A 23,104-nucleotide genomic window follows, 5' to 3' on the forward strand; every position below is an offset into this window, starting at 1 on the left:
GGCAAATATGATTTTAGCCACTTCCAGGCTGCGAAACAGCGCTATCTAGTTTTAAACCTAAAAGGCGCATACATTTCAGGGTTACGCTTTTTTGTATGGGATTTGTCGGTCCTTAGTGTAGCGTTAGGCCGGCAACAGACAGTCTTAATTTTCATAATCTTAAAAAAAGATTTGTATGCAAACTGACACTGACAGATGTAATGTTTATGAATAAAACAGTAGTTTAGGGGCACTTCGTGTATTATTATAAATTAAAACCGGCCAAGAGCGTGTCGGGCCACGCTCAGTGTAGGGTTCCGTAGTTTTCCGTATTTTTCTCAAAAACTACTGAACTTATCAAGTTCAAAATAATTTTCCTATAAAGTCTTTATAAAGTTCTACTTTGGTGATTTTTTTCACATTTTTTAAACATATGGTTCAAAAGTTAGAGGGGGGGGGGACGCACTTTTTTTTCCTTTAGGAACGATTATTTCCAAAAATATTAATATTATCAAAAAACGATCTTAGTAAACCCTTATTCATTTTTAAATACCTATCAAACAATATATCACATGTTGGGGTTGGAATGAAAAAAAATATCAGCCCCCACTTCACATGTAGGGGGGGTACCCTAATAAAACATTTTTTTCCATATTTTATTTTTGCACTTTGTTGGCGTGATTGATATACATATTGGTACCAAATTTCAGCTTTCTAGTGCTAAGGGTTACTGAGATTATCCGCGGACGGACGGACGGACGGACGGACAGACAGACATGGCGAAACTATAAGGGTTCCTAGTTGACTACGGAACTCTAAATAGTTATTTGTTATACAAGGGGGCAAAGTTGTATTTTAACGCCGAGTGTGGAATTGAAAAACGAGCAAGTGAAAGGATTCTATAGTTGAACCACGAGCGAAGCGAGTGGTTCGAGAATATAATCCTGAACTTGCGAGTTTTTTAACACACGAGAAGTAAAATACATTTGCACCCGAGTGTAACACAAAACTTTTCCCCTCACTATAGCGAGGAAACTACAACGCAAAAAAATGCGTTTATCACTGCTTCCAGTAGTTCCACAGGTGGTAAATCATCTTTATTACTACATTCACCTACTTTTATCAATTTTAAAGCAGTTAATTTGACTTTATTCAAGGTCAAATTACTTTACCCACTAGTGGATAAAATGCGTTTTTACCCGCTGGTATTGAAGGACAAAACACGTGTTTCCGAGCTAGTGAGGGGAAAAAGTGTTTACATTTATATCAGCTGACTGTGATCACAGTCAGTCTCGCAATGCAATGGCTGCCTCTCTATCGATGTTCTAGAAGTTCCTCAGTTCATTCCAAACATGAACAACATAATCGTCTGTACTAAAACAAATGCACTCACTGTCACTGACAGTTTATTGACACTATAGGTACATGAAAGAGTATTGGAACATTCATAATAGCCTGTACTTGCGTTTCGTTACACGCATTTGACAATAATCAAACACTATTACATCATCTGTCAGTGTCAGTTTGCATACAAATCTTTTTTTAAGATTATGAAAATTAAGACTGTCTGTTGCCGGCCTTAGCGGAGCGGAATGCGCACAAATGTTCCCACGCTAAATAGCTATAGATAAAGACTTATACACAGGATATATTTCAAGTTATCGCTGCATCGCCGGGTGCATCAGAGAAAGTGCAAGCTGACCTCAAGACCTTTATTCAGCGCTAACCAGCTCTGAGGTATCTCTGCAGTCACATAGTCATACAAGGTCGTTTGTTACCCTTGTACTATGAGTTAATTTCTCCTGTAGGTAATATATAAAAGGAGGTAACGATAAATTACACCACTTAAAAATTATAACTATTCTGAAAAGTGGTCAACTTTCAAGCAATGTTAATTGCGATCTATATCATCAATAACAAATCATTTTATCTTGTGATTGTGACCCGATTTGTTTATTTTCCCCTCACTAACTCGGAAACACGTGTTTTGTCCTTTAATACTAGCGGGTAAAAACGAATTTTATCCACTAGTGGGTAAAGTAATCTGACCTTGAATAAAGTCAAATTAACTGCTTTAAAATTGATAAAAGTAGGTGAATCTAGTAATAAAGATGATTTACCACCTGTGGAACTACTGGAAGCAGTGATAAACGCATTTTTTTGCGTTGTAGTTTCCTCGCTACAGTGAGGGGAAAAGTTTTGTGTTACACTCGGGTGCAAATGTATTTTTCACCTCACTAGCTCGGAAAGGACTTTTTTATTCTTTAAAAACAGATAGCAAAATCGCATTTTATCCACAAGAGTGAATAAGAATAAGAATAAGAAAACATTTATTGACACACAAATAAAAATTGAACATTTACACAAAAATATTAAAAAATAAAATAGACAACTAGCATGCATGTCAAAAGGAACGGGCTCAGCAAAGAATATTTGAAATCCGAACGTGTCATTAGTTACTTTTTTAAATATAATTTCTTGTAAAGGCATGTCCCAGACAGGACGATTTTCTCCCTGTGCTTAAATTGTCTTAACAAATAATTTCACATCGAATTGTATCAACAATTTTATAACATGATTTTACCATAAAACACTTGAAATCGTACAAGAAATTGTATTTTTGACTCTTCCATTGTACTTATTCAGAACGCACCTTAAGTAACAATATAATCTCAAAACGCGTGAAATGGAACGCACCCAAATAGATTTTTCTTCTTAATTCTTAATTTGAATATTTTGCTCAGGATTCTATTTTTGAACTACTCGCTTCGCTCAGGATTCTATTTTCGAACCACTCGCTTCGCTCGTGGTTCAACCATAGAATCCATTCGCTAGCTCGTAGTTCAACACTAGAATCCATTCGCTAGTTCGTGTTGCAATTCCACACTCGGTTAAAATACAACTTTGCTCCCTTGTATAACAAATAACTATTACTTCTCGTGTGTTAAAAAACTCGCAAGTTCAGGATTCTATTCTCGAACCACTCGTTTCGCTCGTGGTTCAACTATAGAATCCTTTCTCTTTTTTAATTCCACACTCGGCTTAAAAATACAACTTTGCCCCCTTGTATAACAAATAACTAGTAAAAGGTAACGATAAATTACACCACTTAAATTAAAAATTATAACTATTCTGAAAAGTGGTCAAGTTTCAAGCAATGTAAATTGCGATCATCAATAGCAATTATCATTTTATCTTGTGACCCGATTTGTTTATTTATTGCAAAACTTATCTAGTGACATAAATGTACCTAGACATTTTCATTCAGTCGTTAATTGCATTCGTTCCACCTCTTGTGAATCAGCCTATAGATACTTTCATTCACTTAATATTCGTTCCAGCTTTTATAAACCAACCTGTAGATACTTTCATTCATTCATTTCATTCATTCTAGCTCTTGTGAATTAACCTGTACCGTTCGGTATGCATCCCTAGAGGCAAAGACATAATATGTATAGACATTGTAACTCCGTATAGATAGCTAAAGTCTAAGAAAAAAACGTACCTCAACACCATACAGAAAAAGGTACGGTGACCTAGATGGCGATACACCTTTGGGGGACGCTCGGCTAGATGGCGCTAATATTAATATTTGACATTTTAACACATATCATGCTAAGAATATGGACTAAATTGTCAAAACTGAGGTTCAAAAGTTTTAAGCCTGTGTCGAGAGATGGCAGTCTATGCACTGTGATTAAACAATTTACTTTGACAGTAACTCTCTATAATACTCGATGCTCTTTGCTAGAGGCAAGTTCGACTTGTTATAATGGGGACTCGTGACGTGATTGTCATGAAAAGTGGCTATGTCACCGGCCCACTTTCGAGTTATTTGCAAATTGCGATGTAGAGGTAGAGATTATCTGTAAAAATCTAAGGATTGCATTGAGAAATGTTGAAATTTTATATACTTAGTTATTTTTGACCTGTTGAGGAATTTGTTATATTTTCATGTCACATTTTGTTAATTTTTAAAGTACGAGTAGGTATGAGATCGTTAAATATTTATTTGAGTACTCTATTGACAAAATGAAAAATCTTAATTAAATAAAAATATCATTCTTACCAAAATTTACTATAACAGTAAAGTCGAAATAAGGCTTCTTCTAAGCTTAAGTTGATAACAAAATTTAACTCGAATTTAGTTTTGTGACGACAATTAAGCATGAAATTTGTCTAAAAATTTTCATTTTTTTCGTTTTAAATGTAGATTACCGCTTAGTCTTTACGTAATTAACACAAAAACAATATTTTTATTGAAATTTCATGCTTAATTATCGTCACAAAACTGACAGGGAGTTAATTTTTTACCCCCGACGTAAAAAAGACGGGGTGTTATAAGTTTGACGTGTCTGTCTGTGTGTGTGTCTGTCTGTCTGTCTGTCTGTGTGTGTGTTTGTCTGTGGCATCGTAGCTCCCGAATGAAGGAACCGATTTGGATTTAGTTTTTTTTTCTCAAAGCTGAGTAGGTATGTCGGGAGTGTTCTTAGCCATGTTTCATGAAAATCGGTCTACTATGTAGTAGAGCGGCGAGAGGGTCTCGGGAAAAGTTGATGTGACTGGAGAGTATACTGCTGACAAGTGGTATCGTTGTGATCGGTAGACTTTACTGAGTACGAAATAATGACTTGTCACTTTCTCAGACTGTGGGGGGGTTAACTATGACGTCACAAAGATCGCGGTCCCGGGTTTAAATTTTTTGCCAATTTGTCTAGAACCCCTTATCCAATTTTGAAAAATGAGGTGTCGATTGAAAGCGTATAACATGCTGATTAAGATTTATTATATGTGAAAAGTATAGTTTTGTTAGTTATTTTTTAATTAACAATGATGCAAAAAATACGTTTTTTTTTACTCTCTTTTTTGATTTTTGTGACTCAAAAGGCAATGAAAACGGCCACTTAGCTAAAAAATATGTTATATAAATCATTTAACTACATTATTAAGCTATCTGTTGCTTTTTGAATTTCTACGATCGGATAATAAATGAGCAAACTACAACCACATACCTGTAGGCGGGGAGTACCGCTTGACACGCGTTCCCATACATTCGGCGTCTACCAAATTACACCTCGCGCAAAATTCGTTTCAAGCAGATATACCTCTAATCTTATTCATCGTAACCTATCAATATTGATATCATTTGAAAGCACAATTAAAGTACTTTAAAAAACAATGTCAATCATTTTTTTAAAATCAATAATCGCCAGTCTGTGGTGGTTACAAAGGAAAAAAGTGGGTATGCAATTTGACTGGTTTCCTAGGTTTGATACCCTAGACGAGTTTAAAAGGGGAGGTAAAGGTGACATATGGGTTTTTCTCTGGCCTAAAAGCTACACAGAGGGTCAGGGGAGAAAAAACTAGGGTTTAAGTTTAGTTTTAAGTTATTTTTTCCTTTATTTGTTGATTTTATTGTGTTAAATTTTTTTTGTAATTTTATCAAGGATACACGTTGGTTTCTTTTGCTAAAAGTTGCCTTTTTTATGAGAAATGTTATGAATTTTATGGCTTTTTCCGATAGAGACTAAAATTAACTTTCAAATAAGGCCACATACTTTTACTTATATAATATTAAGGGTATGACTATGTATCAGTAGGCCACATAGTCATACTTTTACTTATATAATATTAAGGGTATGACTATGTATCAGTATGACTATGTGGCCTTATTTGAAAGTTAATTTTAGTCTCTATCGGAAAATGCCATGAAATTCATAACATATCTCATAAAAAAGGGAATTTTCAGCAAAAGAAACCAATGTGTATCCTTGATAAAATTACAAAAAAATTAAACACAATAAAATCAACAAATAAAAGAAAAATAACTTAAAACTAAACTGAAACCCTAGTTTTTTTCTCCCTGACCCTCTGTATAGCTTTTAGGCCAGAGAACAACCCATATGTCACCTTTACCTCCCCTTTTAAACTCGTCTAGGGTATCAAACCTAGGAAACCAGTCAAATTGCATACCCACTTTTTCCTTTGTAACCACCGCAGACTGGCGATTATTGATTTTATGAAAATGATTGACATTGTTTCTTAAAGTACTTTAATTGTACTTTCAAATGATACCAATATTGATAGGTTACGATGAATAAGATTAGAGGTATATCTGCTTGAAACGAATTTTGCGCGAGGTGTAATTTGGTAGACGCCGAATGTATGGGAACGCGTGTCAAGCGGTACTCCCCGCCTACAGGTATGTGGTTGTAGTTTGCTTATTTATTATCCAATCGTAGAAATTTAAAAAGCAACAGATAGCTTAATAATGTAGTTAAATGATTTATATAACATATTTTTTAGCTAAGTGGCCGTTTTCATTGCCTTTTTGAGTCACAAAAATCAAAAAAGAGAGTAAAAAAAAAGTATTTTTTGCATTATTATTAATTAAAAAATAACTAACAAAACTATACTCTTCACATATAATAAATCTTAATCAGCATGTTATACGCTTTCAATCGACACCTCATTTTTCAAAATTGGATAAGGGGTTCTAGACAAATTGGCAAAAAATTGAAACCCGGGACCGCGATCTTTGTGACGTCATAGTTAACCCCCCCACAGTCTGAGAAAGTGACAAGTCATTATTTCGTACTCAGTAAAGTCTACCGATCACAACGATACCACTTGTCAGCAGTATACTCTCCAGTCACATCAACTTTAAAACTAGACGACTTTTTTCAATTCCGCCGCCTTACTAATGTCGCGGTCGGGGGTTTTTTCAAAATTTTAATTTTGTGGTTAAGTTATTGTTAACGACTTACGCTAATATTGGGTCCCAAATTCTGAAAATGGCTACCTACTTTTAAGTTATGACCTTATGACCTTACTTTAACATATTAAATATGTGAGCGTGCACAGGAAAACGTCCCACTTTGTCGATTGCTATAAAGCCGCTTTGTCAGTTTATTCATATAAAGAGATACAAGGAAATCTCGCCTTAATTGTAACCGACAAAGTGGGACGTTTTACTAAACAAACTCACATATTATCTCCACCATCACTTGAGTCATGAGACTCGGGGAAAATAATTATCCTCATCACACATAAATGCTTTTACCGGGATTCGAACCAAGTACCATCGGCTTCTCATGCACTGCCAGTGTCAGCTTGCTAAGCCAGATTGGTAGTCAGACACCATACATGATATTTTCTCCATTGCAAGTCATAGACTCAACTGGGCTAACATGGACGGCTGTTTATCGTTTGCCATCATGTCTGTCACGTTCTAACATGTATGTATGTTCGAAAGTGACGCATGATATGACAAGTGACAAAACATGAGCATGATACGGCCACAGGCAGGCAAGCGTTATCGCGCGATAAATGATAAAATATCTGGCCGTCACTAACTCACTATCGCACTTACAAATAGTGCGATAGGGACGGCCTGATGTTTGCCTGCCAGGGGCCCATTTCTCGAAGCTACAGATGTAGCGAAAAGGGTTTCCTTCGGAAACGTTCGTATTTGTCATGCTAGTTCAGTCAATGTCAGTACATCTTGTATTAACACTGACTGAAATAGCATGACACGTTCGTACGCTTCCGTAACAATTCGAAGGCAAATCTTTTCGCAGTACATCTGTACAAGTAACAATTTACAAGCGGTTGTAAATGTTATATCGTCGCTGCGCGTGCAAATTTCGCTATGTGTTTTTAACCTACTTTACAGGAGACAGAAAAAACTGTTTATTTCGGCAATTATTTAACATAAATAAATCAATATTTTTATGGCATAAGTATTTTCACTTTTGCATACATTAAGAAATTACTTGAAATTATATTTTAGTTATTATAAGGTTAAAAAAATATCTTTTCATAAATATGTTATATAGCGATTATAATTTGAGTCGTAAAAAACCAGTATGTGTCTTACAATCACATAACTAGATTTTATTCTTAAGGAACAAAATACAATTTGTGCACTTTATCGTCACATAGTTATTTAATTATATGATTTGAATTAACTATGTTGTTGTTTATTTGTAATTTATCAATTCATTTTCGAATAAATTATTTCAGAAAAACCACGATTTAATACTATAAGCTTAATACACAATACTATAATAAAAAACTCGATTTAATTAATATATTACTTTACTACCAATATATTACAACTATAATAATATATTTATTCCATTAATTTTTATGAATGGAGGTTATTTCAGTTACAAAGTTGCTGTGGTATTATGTAAACATTTACGTATTGAATAAGTTTTTATTATGCATGTTTAACTTGAAAAAACTTAACAATTTTTTTTTTCAACTTAATTAACCTATGTTGTATTTACTTAGAAATAAGGTTTTTTTACAGCTTCAAGGAACGGTACAGTAAACTTGAGTATAGGGTTTTCTCGAAATAAAGAATATTGACAAATAGATAAACGGATAGACAAGAAAGTACATAATTGTATAAGGGTTCCATTTTTCCCTTTTGATCCGAAAAAGATAAAAATCTTTGTCATTCAAAACTTTATGTGATTTCTCAATTCAGCTTTTTTTCATTTATTAAACATTTCATTTTCATTAATTTATTGTAAAATGTTTCCAGAAAGGATAGGTAGATCTTATCACACAAAATTTCATACAAAACGATGTCTTGCCACTTCAAGGCAATGATAAATCACTTGCTATTTTTTTGAGTTACTTAGCATAAATTTATCTTATTTCGATAGTTTGTAATATACGTTTACGTTTACACACACTGAACCCTACACGAAATTTGTCAGTATACTAAACACTATAAATTTCTGACAGTTAATCTTAAAAATCAATTTGAAATGATTTATTTTTAACTAATATTAAAAAATAACAATTCGGTCAGAGTGAGTACTTTCAGACATAGTCTCAATAAAAAGGGAAACTACACTCTGTCTCATTTATAGAGGTTATACTTGACGACAAACCTAGCTCCCATACACCATTTAAACAAGTTTTAAGAGATTTTTATAAGAAAAGCCTGCTATGTGACGCAAAACACACGATCTGGAAACATTCACGATTTCTACAAATAGTACTAAATTATCGCTATGTATGAGATTGTACAAATCGGGCACAAATATCTAACACATCTTATTATACAATATTTCCAAAAATATAGCTATGTGTCATAATTCACATAGCAGGCGCAATTCCAAAACTGCTGTTATAAGAAGATAATGTAGTTATGTGATTTATTGCAGTTAGCGATTATAGGAAGAACATTCAATGTATGGGCGTCTCATACCTACTTTTGATAAAACCTGTAATACTGAAATGAGCTCGACGCTGATTTTGGAGCATATGTATCTAGAAATAAGGTTTAAAATGGCATTGAAAACGAAAAATCGTTAAAAATCACATAGCGAATTTTGCACGCGCAGCGACGATATGACAAGTTGGAAAGAGACTTCCGCTTGTAACTTTTAGTTTAGTTTTAGTTTTAGTAGTAATTTTTAGTTTTAGTTTTGGAAAATGGTGAAATTCATATTATAGAACCCATGTCACTATCACATTGTCATAAAAATATACATCCTTCATACCTCAAACAAAACTTAATCCTTACATCCCACGTACTTTTCACAAATATTTTAACACAATGAAAAGATACCATATTAACTTGCGTTTCCTTTACAAACCAACTCTTAAAACAATTATATGGAGATCATATTCGTTAACGTTCCTATACAATTATTTTCTTAATGGAATAGAGTTCAAAATCGTTAGATATAAATTCTTGATATTAATATGCGAATGTTTTATGCACTTAATTATTATATTTAATGTAAAGATTAAGGTCACGGTATTAAGCGCTTTCTTTCGTGATACGCATACCGTTAAGAGGAAAAGAGTATTTACATACAAAGTTACAAACAGTCCCCGTTTTCCTCTGGATATTTATGGAAAATATTTTTTCTATACAACCTGTTTTCGTATAAATTCTCTTAACTTTAAGGGAAGGTTTGGTCAAATACAATGTATAGTTCGATATATATAGTGTGTAAAGCTAATCAGATCTCTTAACGGTGGTAAAATTGAAGTACATAATTAGATTACTGAATGGCGGCAAAATTTTAAAAGTTAAACGTTAAAAGTTCATGTAAGTAATTTCAATGACTGTGATCGACTCATGGAAACCATGATTAAGTGCATTGCTGTTGGAGATAATTTAAAAAAATAATTATTGGGTGTAAAATTATGAGTATTTACTTAACTGAAAACACCTTTTAACTAATGATAACACTAATGAATTATACACCCTGTTTTTATTGTTTTCCGTCAAATTCGACACGCACTTAGGTTCGTCATCAGGGACCACCCTGTATATCGCGTTTCGTTAAATTCGAAAAAAAATTTTTTTTCATTTCCATACATAATAAATAAATTAATTAGTGTGAGAGGACCTAAATCATAACATTTAAAGTCAGTGTCAAGTGTCTGACGGCACATGTCAAAACAAATAACATAAGGAAGTGGTAAGGGATGCCACACACGTGTTCAGTAATTAAATATTTTTGTAATAATTTGATAACCGTAAGAGTTAGGACGATAGTTTCTTAGAGAAATCAATTGTATTTGACCTAAAGAACTTTCCGTTGAAATTAACGGAATTCAATAAAAACGAGGTGTATGTCTGGTATAATTTAATAATAAGTGGCGCAAAATAGGGCAGAGTGGCGATCTCTTGTGTCGCAGGCCAAGATCCTTTTTGGGGTCGCTGAGCCAGTGAAGTAAGTATAAGGCTTGACACACTGTATACAGGGCGTCCCAAACTTATGGGACATGAAGGGGAAGTACCTTAAATATCGTAGATAGTGAATTTTGCTCAAAGAAGACTTTATGTTATTTTTAAAAGTTAGTAATTCTGCATTCATAGATTTTCTAAAAATTACTTGCTTCGTCTGGGAATCGAACCGACTAAAATGTGAAAAAAAAATCACCCTTTTTTTATGATTCCAATCGAAAGAACAGCTAAAAAATAATAACTCTGCTTAAGTAACATAGTATTTTAAAAGAAAGGAACACCATAAAATGATTGAGTCAAATTTCAAGAAAGTTATTTATTGCCGAAGACGACGTTCGAAAAGTAGCGATATTATCATTCCAAAGATAGCATTGATTATTCGTAAATAAGTACCCACTTCATAAAATAGGTACTGGCATAAGTTTTCCTTATTATAAGTGCACGTGTGGATAAAATGATAATTTGATAAAACTTAGTATTTCAATACGTCCTCTGTAAGCTAGACAGAAGGCAAATTTGAAACAAAAATAAATAATTGTTAAATTTGAAAATGGAACAGTTTATGACAGCGTTTGTTTGAATGCATACTTTTTAAGATATTTTAAAAAGAAGTGATATTTTTAAATGTTGTTCTTAAATTTGAAAATGGAACAGTCTGTGCAAGCGTTAGTTTTTCGGATATTGATCTGTTTAGTCTTAATTCACTTACACAAGTGTTATTGTGTTAATTTATTGCGAACATGGCATATCAAGTAAGTTTTGATCTAATAGAAGCATATTTTTTGAACGATAAAGATATCTCTAGAAGTTTGCGGTGGTATGGCGTAAAATATCCTGATAGACAAATACCGTCTCGTAAAGTTTTGAAAAGGCTTGTGAACAATTTGAAAACTCTGGGACGTTTCGATAAACGCCCAAGAGAACCACAGCAAGAAAACCATACGATCAACGACGAAGAACTTGGTATTTTAATTTACTTTTCGGCTTTTCCGAAAGCATCGGTGAGAGAAGGAGAACAGGAAATTGGAGTTTCAAAAAGTAAAATACACCGTGTATTAAAAAAACACGGTTTTAAGAGTTATGTTGAAGGACGATTGGTTCAAAAGTTACTTCCGGGCGATACAGAAAGGAGAAAAAATTTCTGTCTTGATATCCAGGCACGCTTGCTCGAAGATCCAAATTTTTTGGATAATATTATTTGGACAGACGAATCTAACTTTAGCAATAACGGTATGTATAACCGCAACAATAATCGTATTTGGTCTAAAGAAAATCCCCTACGAGTCACTGAAACTAATAACCAAGTGCGTTTTTCACTTAACTGTTGGTGCGGACTTTTAAAAAACCGGGTTTTCTTAATCCATTTTTACCAAGGAACCTTGAACACAGAAAAGTATTTAGGAATACTTCAAATTTTAAGGGATAAGATAAGAAACCTTTCCGCGGCGGAGCAAGAAAACTTAATTTTCCAACAAGATGGAGCTCCGGCTCATAATAGTCGGAGAGCAGCAGATTTTCTAAATGAATGTTTTCCTACATGGATTGGTACAAATGGACCGATTAGATGGCCGGCCAGATCCCCGGACCTCACACCATTAGATTTCTTCTTTTGGGGATACGTGAAAGATATCGATACCTCTGGGTTCAATTGGCGTAAAGGACATTTTGGCGAAAATGAGTTATATATACAGTTTTGTTCAGAATTTCAAGCGCTATCGATCTGTGTAGTTAAAATTTCGATATCTCTTAAAAAGTTGCCTTTACGACCAAGATTTTCTACTATGGACTTGCAAAAATAGCTTTTCTGAAGGGGCGTAAATATCAAGTCATTAATTATAAATTATTATTTGTGTCGTAAAGGAAATCTACAAATAAAAATATAGTCGTAAGTCACCTTGATATATATTATTGCCCTTTAAGCCCTTACTTTTTAAGGATCACTTTCTATAGTAGTGTGGTAAAGTTGGGCGTAAAGGACAAGTTTTTTTGTTCTTCGTCCTTTACGACCAGCACTAAAAATATTTTATCCGCAACTGTAATCGATATCATTGGGTTCAATTGTCGTAAAGGACATATAATGCAGGTTTCCAAGAGAAAGATAAACCCACTTTTTTGTTTTTTTGGCCTATATTTGTGACGTGTATAAGAAAAATATGCAGATTACGAGTATCTTTAACCTAGTGTAACAACCGTAGTGATAAACTAAACGATTTAGAAGATAGATGGTTGTAAAGGACACGTCAAAAGCTATTAACGTCCTTTACACCCATGATTTGATAGGGTCGTAAATGACGGTCTTAGATGATTTTTATACAAAACCGGGGCGTAATTATAACCGAAATGGTACAAATGTTGTGCTAAGTTTACAATTAAAAACTGGAAAAATGTGTCAAAACGTACTTAATATGGCATAGAATAGACATTAGTTTAATGTAGTGTATTATTTATCTAAGCTATCTTAGAAACAAAAAAGAACAAGACTATTTTATATCCAGTTTTGTAATAAAGAAACAATATTTGCTTAAACTAATTGCTTCTACTAATACTTTGGCAACATGCTCAAAGTTATTTTTTTAGTATTCGCCGCTGTTGAATAGTCAGTAGGTTACGCATTCAGCCTTTAATTCTAGCGGGGAAACGCTTTCGTAGTATTATTATACTGCGACGAGATGTAGGTAATTTAAAAAAAACACTATGATAATCAGGGTACGTACCCACAACGTATGCACAAACGCTCACGATAATATCTATTTCGTAGCTATAGCTATAGCTTTATCGCTCTTGCGTATTGCACCAGACTGCATTTTTGTCGGCGTCTGGCGTCGACGATTGCCATTCAGCTACGCCGCCAGTAAACTTTAACAGTAGACTATACTAACATTTAGTGCGACAATAACAGGTGCGTTTCGCTAGCGAATGAGCGTTAGCGTTTGGTGACTTGGCTATGTACCCACAGGTACTTAAAGCATTGACTATAATATTTCTAGGATTGAACTCATAATTAAGATTATTCTTACTTAACATGTTAAAGACTAAATAACAATCTTCTGTTTTAAAATTATCAAAAATATGCATCAACATAGTAGGTAGTCTTGACTACAGTTACTATTATTTATTAGTTGGTCACAGTTTGTATACGCGTCTTAACTTGCGTTTATAAATTGGTACTTAACTCTTAGTTATTTTTAGAACTTCTTTCTACTTTATACTTAAAATTACTGTCGTATTAATATAGTCTACTGTTCACAGTTGCTGATTAAAGTTTACGTGATTACCATTAGTGTTTTTATATTTACTTAAACTACGAAAGCGTTTCCCTGCTAGAATTAAATACTGAATGCGTAACTTATTGAGAGTTGAGACAGCGGCGAGTACTAAAATAATAACTTTCCAAAATACTAGATAGTTTTTAAGCAAATGTTGTTTCTTTATTGCAAAACTGGATATAAAATAGTCTTGTTCTTTGTCTCTGCTAAATATTTAGATAAATATACACTGTAACACTAATGTGGTTATTCTATGCCATATTAACTACGTTTTGATACATTTTTCAAGTTTCTCAATTGTAAACTAAGCTAAAAACAGTTGCCATTTGTACCATTCCGGTTACATTTACGCCCCGAATTTGTATAAAAATCATCTAAGACCGTCATTTACGACCCTATCAACTCTAATTGTTCAAAAAAATCGTGGGTGTAAAGGACGTCCATAGCATTTTGACGTGTCCTTTACAACCATCTAACTTCTAAACCGTTTAGTTTATCACTACGGTTGCTACACTAGGTGAAGGATACTAAAAATCTACATATTTTTCTATATACGTCACAAATATAGGTCAAAAAACAAAAAAGATATAAACATTTTTCTAAAAAAAAAGTTGTTTTTTGCTTCTCCTGAAAACCTGCATTTTGTCCTTTACGCCAATTGAACCCAAAGGTATCGATATGCTATACAAAAAGCGATACGAGAACGTAGGCGAGTTGCAAACAGAATTGTGCCATATCACATCGAGTGTTCACCATAAAATGATAAGAAAATCAACAGGCAGTGGGCTTATTACAAGATTGGCGATTTGCGTAAGACAAGAGGGATCACATTTTGAGCATTTAATTAATTAATTTACAAAAAAATACCTACTTAATTGACTACGGCAGTTTCATGTATGTTTTTTATTTGATTAAAATGATTAATTTCACGTTGTTCCTTTCTTTTAAAATACTATGTTACTTAAGCAGAGTTATTATTTTTTAGCTGTTCTTTCGATTGGCATCATAAAAAAAGGGTGATTTTTTTTTCACATTTTAGTCGGTTCGATTCCCAGACGAAGCAAGTAATTTTTAGAAAATCTATGAATGCAGAATTACTAACTTTTAAAAATAACATAAAGTCTTCTTTGAGCAAAATTCACTATCTACGATATTTAAGGTACTTCCCCTTCATGTCCCATAAGTTTGGGACGCCCTGTATAGGGAGGAAAATGAGGACAACATTTGTATGGAGAGGCGGTTTCGCGCACGGCCACTTTCGATGTAAGCATTCGAATTAGTTGTTAAGTGGGATACGGAAAGCGAAAACATGAGTGAGTATGTTTTTTGGCGTTTTATATAAATATCTGAATGAATATGTAACACATTGTTCTGTCTACTTGTGTACTGTGTATGTATATGACAATGAAAGTATTACCCCCTCATTCATACGCGTACTCTAAAGTTATCGAGGCGATAAAGTTCGTTTGTCCCTTTCCGACGTATTGGTGTGATAGAAAGGACAAACGAACTTTTCCCCTCACTAGCTCGGAAACACGCGTTTTGTCCTTTTAATACCAGCGGGTAAAAACGCATTTTATCCACTAGTGGGTAAAGTAATTTGACCTTGAATAAAGTCAAATTAACTGCTTTAAAATTGATAAAAGTAGGTGAATCTAGTAATTAAGATGATTTACCACCTGTGGAACTACTGGAAGCAGTGATAAACGCATTTTTTGCGTTGTAGTTTCCTCGCTATATAGTGAGGGGAAAAGTTTTGTGTTACACACGGTGGCAAATGTATGTTAAAAACTCGTGTTTTAAAAACTCGCATGTTCAGGATTCTATTCTCGAACCACTCGCTTCGCTCGTGGTTCAACTATAGAATCCTTTCACTTGCTCGTTCTTCAATTTCGCACTTGGCGTTAAAATACAACTTTGCCCCCTTGTATAACAAATAACTATTATCGGCCTGATAGCTTTAGAGAACGTTTATGAATAGGGGGTTAGACTATAGTCTGTCTCTTTAGGTAGTTAACCCTTAAATGCATGACCTTGATAAAGATTTACTCAAATTTGAATTTTGACATGCTGTCAATAGAGTCAAAAGTGTATTCAGATTCATTATATACATCATCATGCATTTCAGGGTTAAGTAAATGTTGTCTAAGTCCAACGTTAAGCTAAAGAGGGTTGTTTTGTGGGTACTCAGACATCGATACAATTATACTATAACGAGTATAATTATACTATAAGTATACTCATTAAGTGAAATGTAATTATTTGTTTTGAGTTAATTGTCTTTAACCAGATATACCTAATAAGTACACAGGTGCCAAAATACATAGAAAACATTCATGACTGAGGAAAAAATATCTGTGCCCATCACTGTGGATAATAATAACATATGGTTCAAAAGTTAGAGCCCCCCCCTCTAACTTAACCCACTTTTTTTTTTTTATTTAGGAGCGATTATTTCCGAAAATACTAATATAATAAAAAAACGATCTTAGTAAACCCTTAGTCATTTTTAAATACCTCATCATCATCATCATTCCCTTGCCCTTTTCCCATTATTTGGGGTCGGCGCAGCAGATCATCTTCCTCCATTTCTCTCTATCAGCCGTCATTTCCATACTAATACCTTTCACTCTCATATCGTTGTTCACACATTCCATCCATCTTTTCTTAGGCCTTCCACTACCATTGTATCCATCCACTTTCATATTTACCACTCGTTTTATAACATTGCTTTCATCCCTCCGCATTACATGCCCATACCATGCTAATCTACTTCCTCTCAATTTCTCTGTCACTGGCGCTACTTTCAGGCTTCCTCTTATATACTCATTCCGAATCCTATCCAGTCTTGTCACACCACACATCCATCGCAACATTCTCATTTCATTCACATGCAGTCTTCTCTCATCATTCGTCTTGGTGGCCCAGCACTCACTTCCATACAGGACGACAGGTCGGATAACTGATTTATAAATTTTCCCCTTCAGCCTGAGAGGCATTCGGGGATCACAGGTTGTGCCTGTAACCTGTCGCCATTTCATCCATCCTGCATTAATCCTGTGCTGAACTGCTCTGTCGATCTCGCCATCTCCCTGAATGAGGGAACCCAGGTACAAAAAACATTAATAAACGACATATCGCTTTGAAATATTTTTATTTGAATTGATCCGATTCGCCTCGGTCTACTCTATTAACTTGCAATATACCAATTGGTGGTGATTTATACTTAGTTTTTAAAATGCCCAGCAATTATTTGTAGTTATCGCTCATTCAAAATAACTTTGGCATGGTTTGAATCCGATATACCACCGTTATATTAATACGCATAACTTCGAATAACTCAATAGTAGAAATTACGCACTGTGACCAGTACCTTAATTTGAATAACTCAATAGTACGAATTATCAATGGCCCGTGAAATGTTTACTAGAAATTTCGATGGATTCAAATTATAGGTATGCTCTTTCAACCGAGTAAAGTAGTTGGTCAGTAGTAAACAATTTCTATTTGTTCGTATCAATATGTAGAAACTGTATATTTTAGTATCGTATCAAATGCTCTCTTGATTATTTTTAATTTCTTGTTTGATTGATGTGTTGAAATTTGAATGAATTCGTATTATTATGAGAAATAAACAATATGAAGTAATTAAATGTGGGATTAATTGTTATTCGAAATGGTTTATTACTTTTTTATGATTTTATTATTGTTGATGAAATTATTTTGTATTTTTTTTGACAGCGGATTTTTCCTATATTCTAGATATGTATTTTTGTATAGATATTTTTTGTTAAACGATTATTTTTATACGAAACTGTATATTACAGACTTAATATTATTTTGAACAATAATTACAACAATAAATTGCTCTGATAATTAGGTTAGATTAAGATCATAATATATATGTAATTAACTATTCATAAGAGCTTGTAATTAGGCCTACATGAATAAATATATCTTTGAGTTTGTTTGAGAAATCCGAAAGATGCATGGATTTCTACATACATACATACAATCACGCCTTTATCCCATAAAGGGGTGATGAAACTACTAAAAACTCTTGGCAAATAAGGGGATGAAAGAAAACGAAACTGTGACTGTGTATGGATTTCTTTAGCGATAAATCCGCCGATTGTGCTATACTATAGTTTAATAATTGAGATATTTATAGTAGAAAACGTAAATGTGAAAAAACGTAGTTATTGTCACAGTTAAGTATCTCACGATGGACTAGCAACATGAATGCTTTGGTGCTAAAGTTTTTTATGACTACTAATTTCGCTAAGAACTTTCTACCAATGATAATAAAAATACACAATTTAATCATGAAAACTGATCACGAACACTAGTATGTCGAACATTCGGACATGGAAAATTGCCAGAATCAAACTGCACACCTACGCTGACACTTCGGTCGATTAAAGGAGTAATTAATTAGACTGACCTTCTGCGGAGGCTGGTGCTGTTTCTTCACGTCGATCCAGAAGCGAGCCAGGTTGATACCCAGACCGATCAGAGCCAGGATGAAGAATTTAACCTAAAAAAAAAGATTAATTAGAAAACATATAAGTAAAGAAGAAGGGTTAAATTGTGGCGTAGGCGAGAGGCTGATAACTTATCACTGCAATGTCAGAATTTCATTTTCCTTCAACCCCTTAGGCACTGGTCCCATCGCAAGCTAGCAAGCTATGAGCTATCGGCTATAAAAATGAACAAAAGATAATCTCTCCCGTGCAAATAAAAGAGACACGGCGATGTTTATAGTTACTCGCCCAGCGGTGAGCTATCAATATCGCCGTATCGAACAGATGTCTTATCCACGTGGATAAGTGGGCCTGTAGCAAAAGCGATAAAATTCAAACTGTCCCTATACTTACAAATAGTGCGATAAACTGACCAACATTTGTTCAGTGACTTAAAAATGGATATGAAGTCTTTAAATTTTCAATTTTTCATACTAAATAAGTGATAAAAATATTAGCTTCAGGGTTATACGCCATTATTGTTCTCATTGACGTTGTCTGCTCAGACACTTTAACTTAACGTAGAATCCTCGAAAAAAATTAACCTCTTAAAAAAACTTTCAAGGGTGATAAAAATCTAAAATACAATATTACTTTTAAAAGTCGCTGAACAAATGTTGATCAGTATCAGGAGAATAGCCTACAGTTTAATTTTTTGCTTTTGATACAGGCCCCACTCTGTGTATGCACGGGGGCGCTTATCTTTTGTTCGTTTTTATCGCCAACTATTACATAAACCCCAGAGGTTTACAATAGTGGCACTTTTGTAAACGTAATTTAAGAAAAAACTTACAGTAAATAAAAAAAAAAAAAAAGTGTTGTTAGTAACAGCTCCACGCATGGCCACGTAAGAAAGCTGACGAACACGACGAGGTTTAATCGACTTTTATCACAGTAGTCGCGTCACTGGACCGTGGACAATTATAGTGATAAATTTGCACGTGTGGCTGAGATTATAAATTAAATCAGACATAGAATTCATTAGTGTTATACTCGTAATTTACATCGCCTAATTAGTTTTGAAAATTCAGTGTGCGTAGCCAAGTCCAACTTGCAACGAAACGTGTCGAAATATCGGGAGCTCGACAAAAATCAAAAAGGTAATCACGGTCTATATCCCGGTCAATATAAGTCTAATGAATATAACCGTGAATCATTACAATCTCTAATTGCTTGGCTGTTGAGACCGATTACCTTAGTGCGTTTTCACATTATTCGATCCGATATCGGATGTATGTCGGACCGATATCTCATACATTACAGGCGCCATCTTGGATTTTTTCCCATTGAAATCCTTCCGACATCCCATATCGGATCGGATAATGTGAAAACGGACGTAGTCTTAGAAGAAAATTTTACTTTAATGCCCTAGAACATAAAATGCTATTTTATGTCCTCAGCGCACGACATAAAGGTGCACTTTTTGAGCATGGGATATGGGAATTGAAAAAAAGTGTTTTCAGTACAGATGTTGTTTTTTTTACTCACTAGTGCGAGAAGTGGTTCATTATGTGCCAGGTCGAAACTTCGGAGGCTCATCGGTACTGAAAAACGTCGTACGATACACGTGCGAAAAGGAAATTCGTAACTCGTGTCGATTTTAAACACTCCCTTCGGTAGTGTTTTAATTTATCGCCACTCGTTTCGAGCTTCCTTTTTCACGCACTTGTATCGTAATGTACTATTATATTGTATTTTACCTGCAGCTTGAAAGACAGGATCTGCAGCAGAGTTCCGATCTTCGCCTTCAGAACAGCTCCGAGGATCAGCAGCTTCAGGATAGCCTTCTTCTTCTTCTTCTTTTTGCCTCTTTGCTCTAAAACCAGAAGAATGTTCTAGAAGACGAATCGATAAGGGACCAGAAAGTTCATTATACTGGATGAAATAAAAAAGGCCGTTCAAACTTTACATATTTAGTGATTTTTAAGGTCATAATGAAAAACTATTATTATGGGAACAATGCTGATTGCCGATTCGATATCGGATATAAGTCCGATATCCCATACATTTAAGCATCTTTGATTTTTGCCTTTCCTTCCTTCAAATCCTCTTCCGACACGACATCCGATATCGGATTGGATAATGTAAAAACACACTAAGTCTAGTGAAACTAATCGTGAATCATTGAAGTCTTAAAGAAATCTAATCATTCATTCGTGCACTTGCAACATCTACTATATTCTGTCAAACAAGTCTGTCAGTAAATAAGAACTAAAAAAACTATAGGTAACCTTTTCTCTAGCACCCTAAAGAAAAGATGCATATAGTTTTCTTTGTTTTTATTTACTGACACACTTGGTTGACAGAGTATACTAATATATAATAATAATTTCATGCTGGAAAATGCCTTTCACCTTATTTTGCATATTCATTACATGCATTGCGAGTCAAGATGCTTTATCTTAGGTACGTATTTACCAGTTTTTATTTAAAGATGTTTTATTCCTGAAATAAATACTTATTTTATTAGGATTTCCAATCGTATCGTGTAATATGAAATATATGAAAATAACTATTTTCTTCACACTCGCATAGTATAATATGTGCGATTTCACGTAAGCGGGACGGAAGTTATTTATTTATTTAAACTTTATTGCACAAATAAAACAAAAATGTACAAATGGCGAACTTAATGCCTAATGGCATTCTCTACCAGTCAACCATCGGGCCAAACAGAGACATGTAAAACCGGCCAAGAGCGTGTCGGGCCACGCTCAGTGTAGGGTTCCGTAGTTTTCCGTATTTTTCTCAAAAACTACTGAACCTATCAAGTTCAAAACAATTTTCCTAGAAAGTCTTTATAAAGTTCTACTTTTGTGATTTTTTTAATATTTTTTAAACATACGGTTCAAAAGTTAGAGGGGGGGGGACGCACTTTTTTTTCCTTTAGGAGCGATTATTTCCGAAAATACTAATATTATTAAAAAAAACATCTTAGTAAACCCTTATTCATTTTTAAATACCTATCCAACAATATATCACACGTTGGGGTTGGAATGAAAAAAAATATCAGCCCCCACTTTACATGTAGGGGGGGTAAATAAAACATTTTTTTCCATTTTTTATTCTTGCACTTTGTCGGCGTGATTGAAATACATATTGGTACCAAATTTCAGCTTTCTAGTGCTAACGGTTACTGAGATTATCCGCGGACGGACGGACGGACGGACGGACGGACAGACAGACATGGCGAAACTATAAGGGTTCCTAGTTGACTACGGAACCCTAAAAATGGTGCAAGGAGAAAGAAAAATGACAATGACAATTATAGGTAAGTTATAGGTAAATCGTTATCGTTATAAGGTACCAATGTCATTTATGATTTGACATAGAGTTACGTTGGAATCCTGTAAGTCCTATGACGTTATTACATCGCCGGCAGCGTTTTCGGTGTTAAAAAAAAACATAATCGTTTTTAGTCAAAAATAATACCTCATCTGTTTAATATCTCAAATATATAAATATTGATTTCTTTAGTCAAATTCTATAAAAAACAATAATTTGCTGTGCCAATTTTTATATGAGTTAGCTTTATGTAAGTAGGTACCCAAAAATAGACAAATTATTCGTTTACGTTTTTTTAAATACCTAAAAGTACAGAATCAACCTATAAAACATCTTATATAACATCTTTTTGAGAAGTATCAAGACTAAGTATATTTAGAGCATATATATATATATATAATTAATATATCTAAATATATAAAAGAAGAAGCTGACTGACTGACTGACTGACTGACTGACTGACTGACTGACTGACATATCAACGCACAGCCGAAACCGCTGGTCCTAGAGATTTCAAATTTGGCACGTAGGTTCCTTATATAGTGTAGAGGAGCACTAAGAAAGGATTTTTCAAAATTCACCTCCTAAGGGGGTCAAATGGGGGTTCAAAGTTTGTATGGGGAAACAAGATTAGTTTGACTATTTTATTCGAAACTTCACAGGAAGATTCCTTAAGACATATTACTGAATACGTGTTTCAGGTTTTTTGAAAATTTAACTCCTAAAAGGGTGAAAAGGGGGTGATAAAGTCAAAAAATCAATATGGGTATCGTTTTTATGGTTTATCGGGTCGCTGATCACGATAAATACAACGTTTTTAAAATCTAACGAGGCGGAAGTGAAATACCTTCTCCCCTGTTGTGGTGCAATGGGGTTTAAATATCAAAAAAATATATAAAAGAAGATATTGACTGACTGACTGACATATCAACACACAGCCGAAACCGCTGGTCCTAGATTTCAAATTTGGCACGTAGGTTCCTTATATGGTGTAGAGGAGCACTAAGAAAGGATTTTCCAAAATTCACCTCCTAAGGGGGTCAAATGGGGGTTCAAAGTTTGTATGGGGAAACAAGATTAGTTGGACTATTTTATTCGAAACTTCACAGGAAGATTCCTTAAGACATATGACTGAATACGTGTTTCAGGTTTTTTGAAAATTTAACTCCTAAAAGGGTGAAAAGGGGGGTGATAAAGTAAAAAAATCAATATGGGTATCGTTTTTATGGTTTATCGGGTCGCTGATCACGATATAAATACAACGTTTTTAAAATCTAACGAGGCGGAAGTGAAATACCTTCTCCCCTGTTGTGGTGCAATGGGGT

General features: G+C 34.2%; 1 protein-coding gene across 1 annotated transcript in view; it reads right to left on the reverse strand.

The window, feature by feature from the left end:
* LOC125238807 overlaps nucleotides 1-23,104 on the reverse strand; it is a 70,682-nt gene that overhangs the window by 19,709 nt on the left and 27,869 nt on the right. Inside the window, exons 5-6 of the mRNA XM_048146250.1 lie at nucleotides 20,195-20,310; nucleotides 18,416-18,508 (exon numbers count right to left, since the gene is read on the reverse strand). Coding sequence (XP_048002207.1) covers nucleotides 18,416-18,508; nucleotides 20,195-20,310 — 209 coding nt within the window. The remainder of the gene's footprint in view (nucleotides 1-18,415; nucleotides 18,509-20,194; nucleotides 20,311-23,104) is intronic.

This window comes from Leguminivora glycinivorella, chromosome 24, assembly GCF_023078275.1.
Source record: "Leguminivora glycinivorella isolate SPB_JAAS2020 chromosome 24, LegGlyc_1.1, whole genome shotgun sequence".
Taxonomy (NCBI): domain Eukaryota; kingdom Metazoa; phylum Arthropoda; class Insecta; order Lepidoptera; family Tortricidae; genus Leguminivora; species Leguminivora glycinivorella.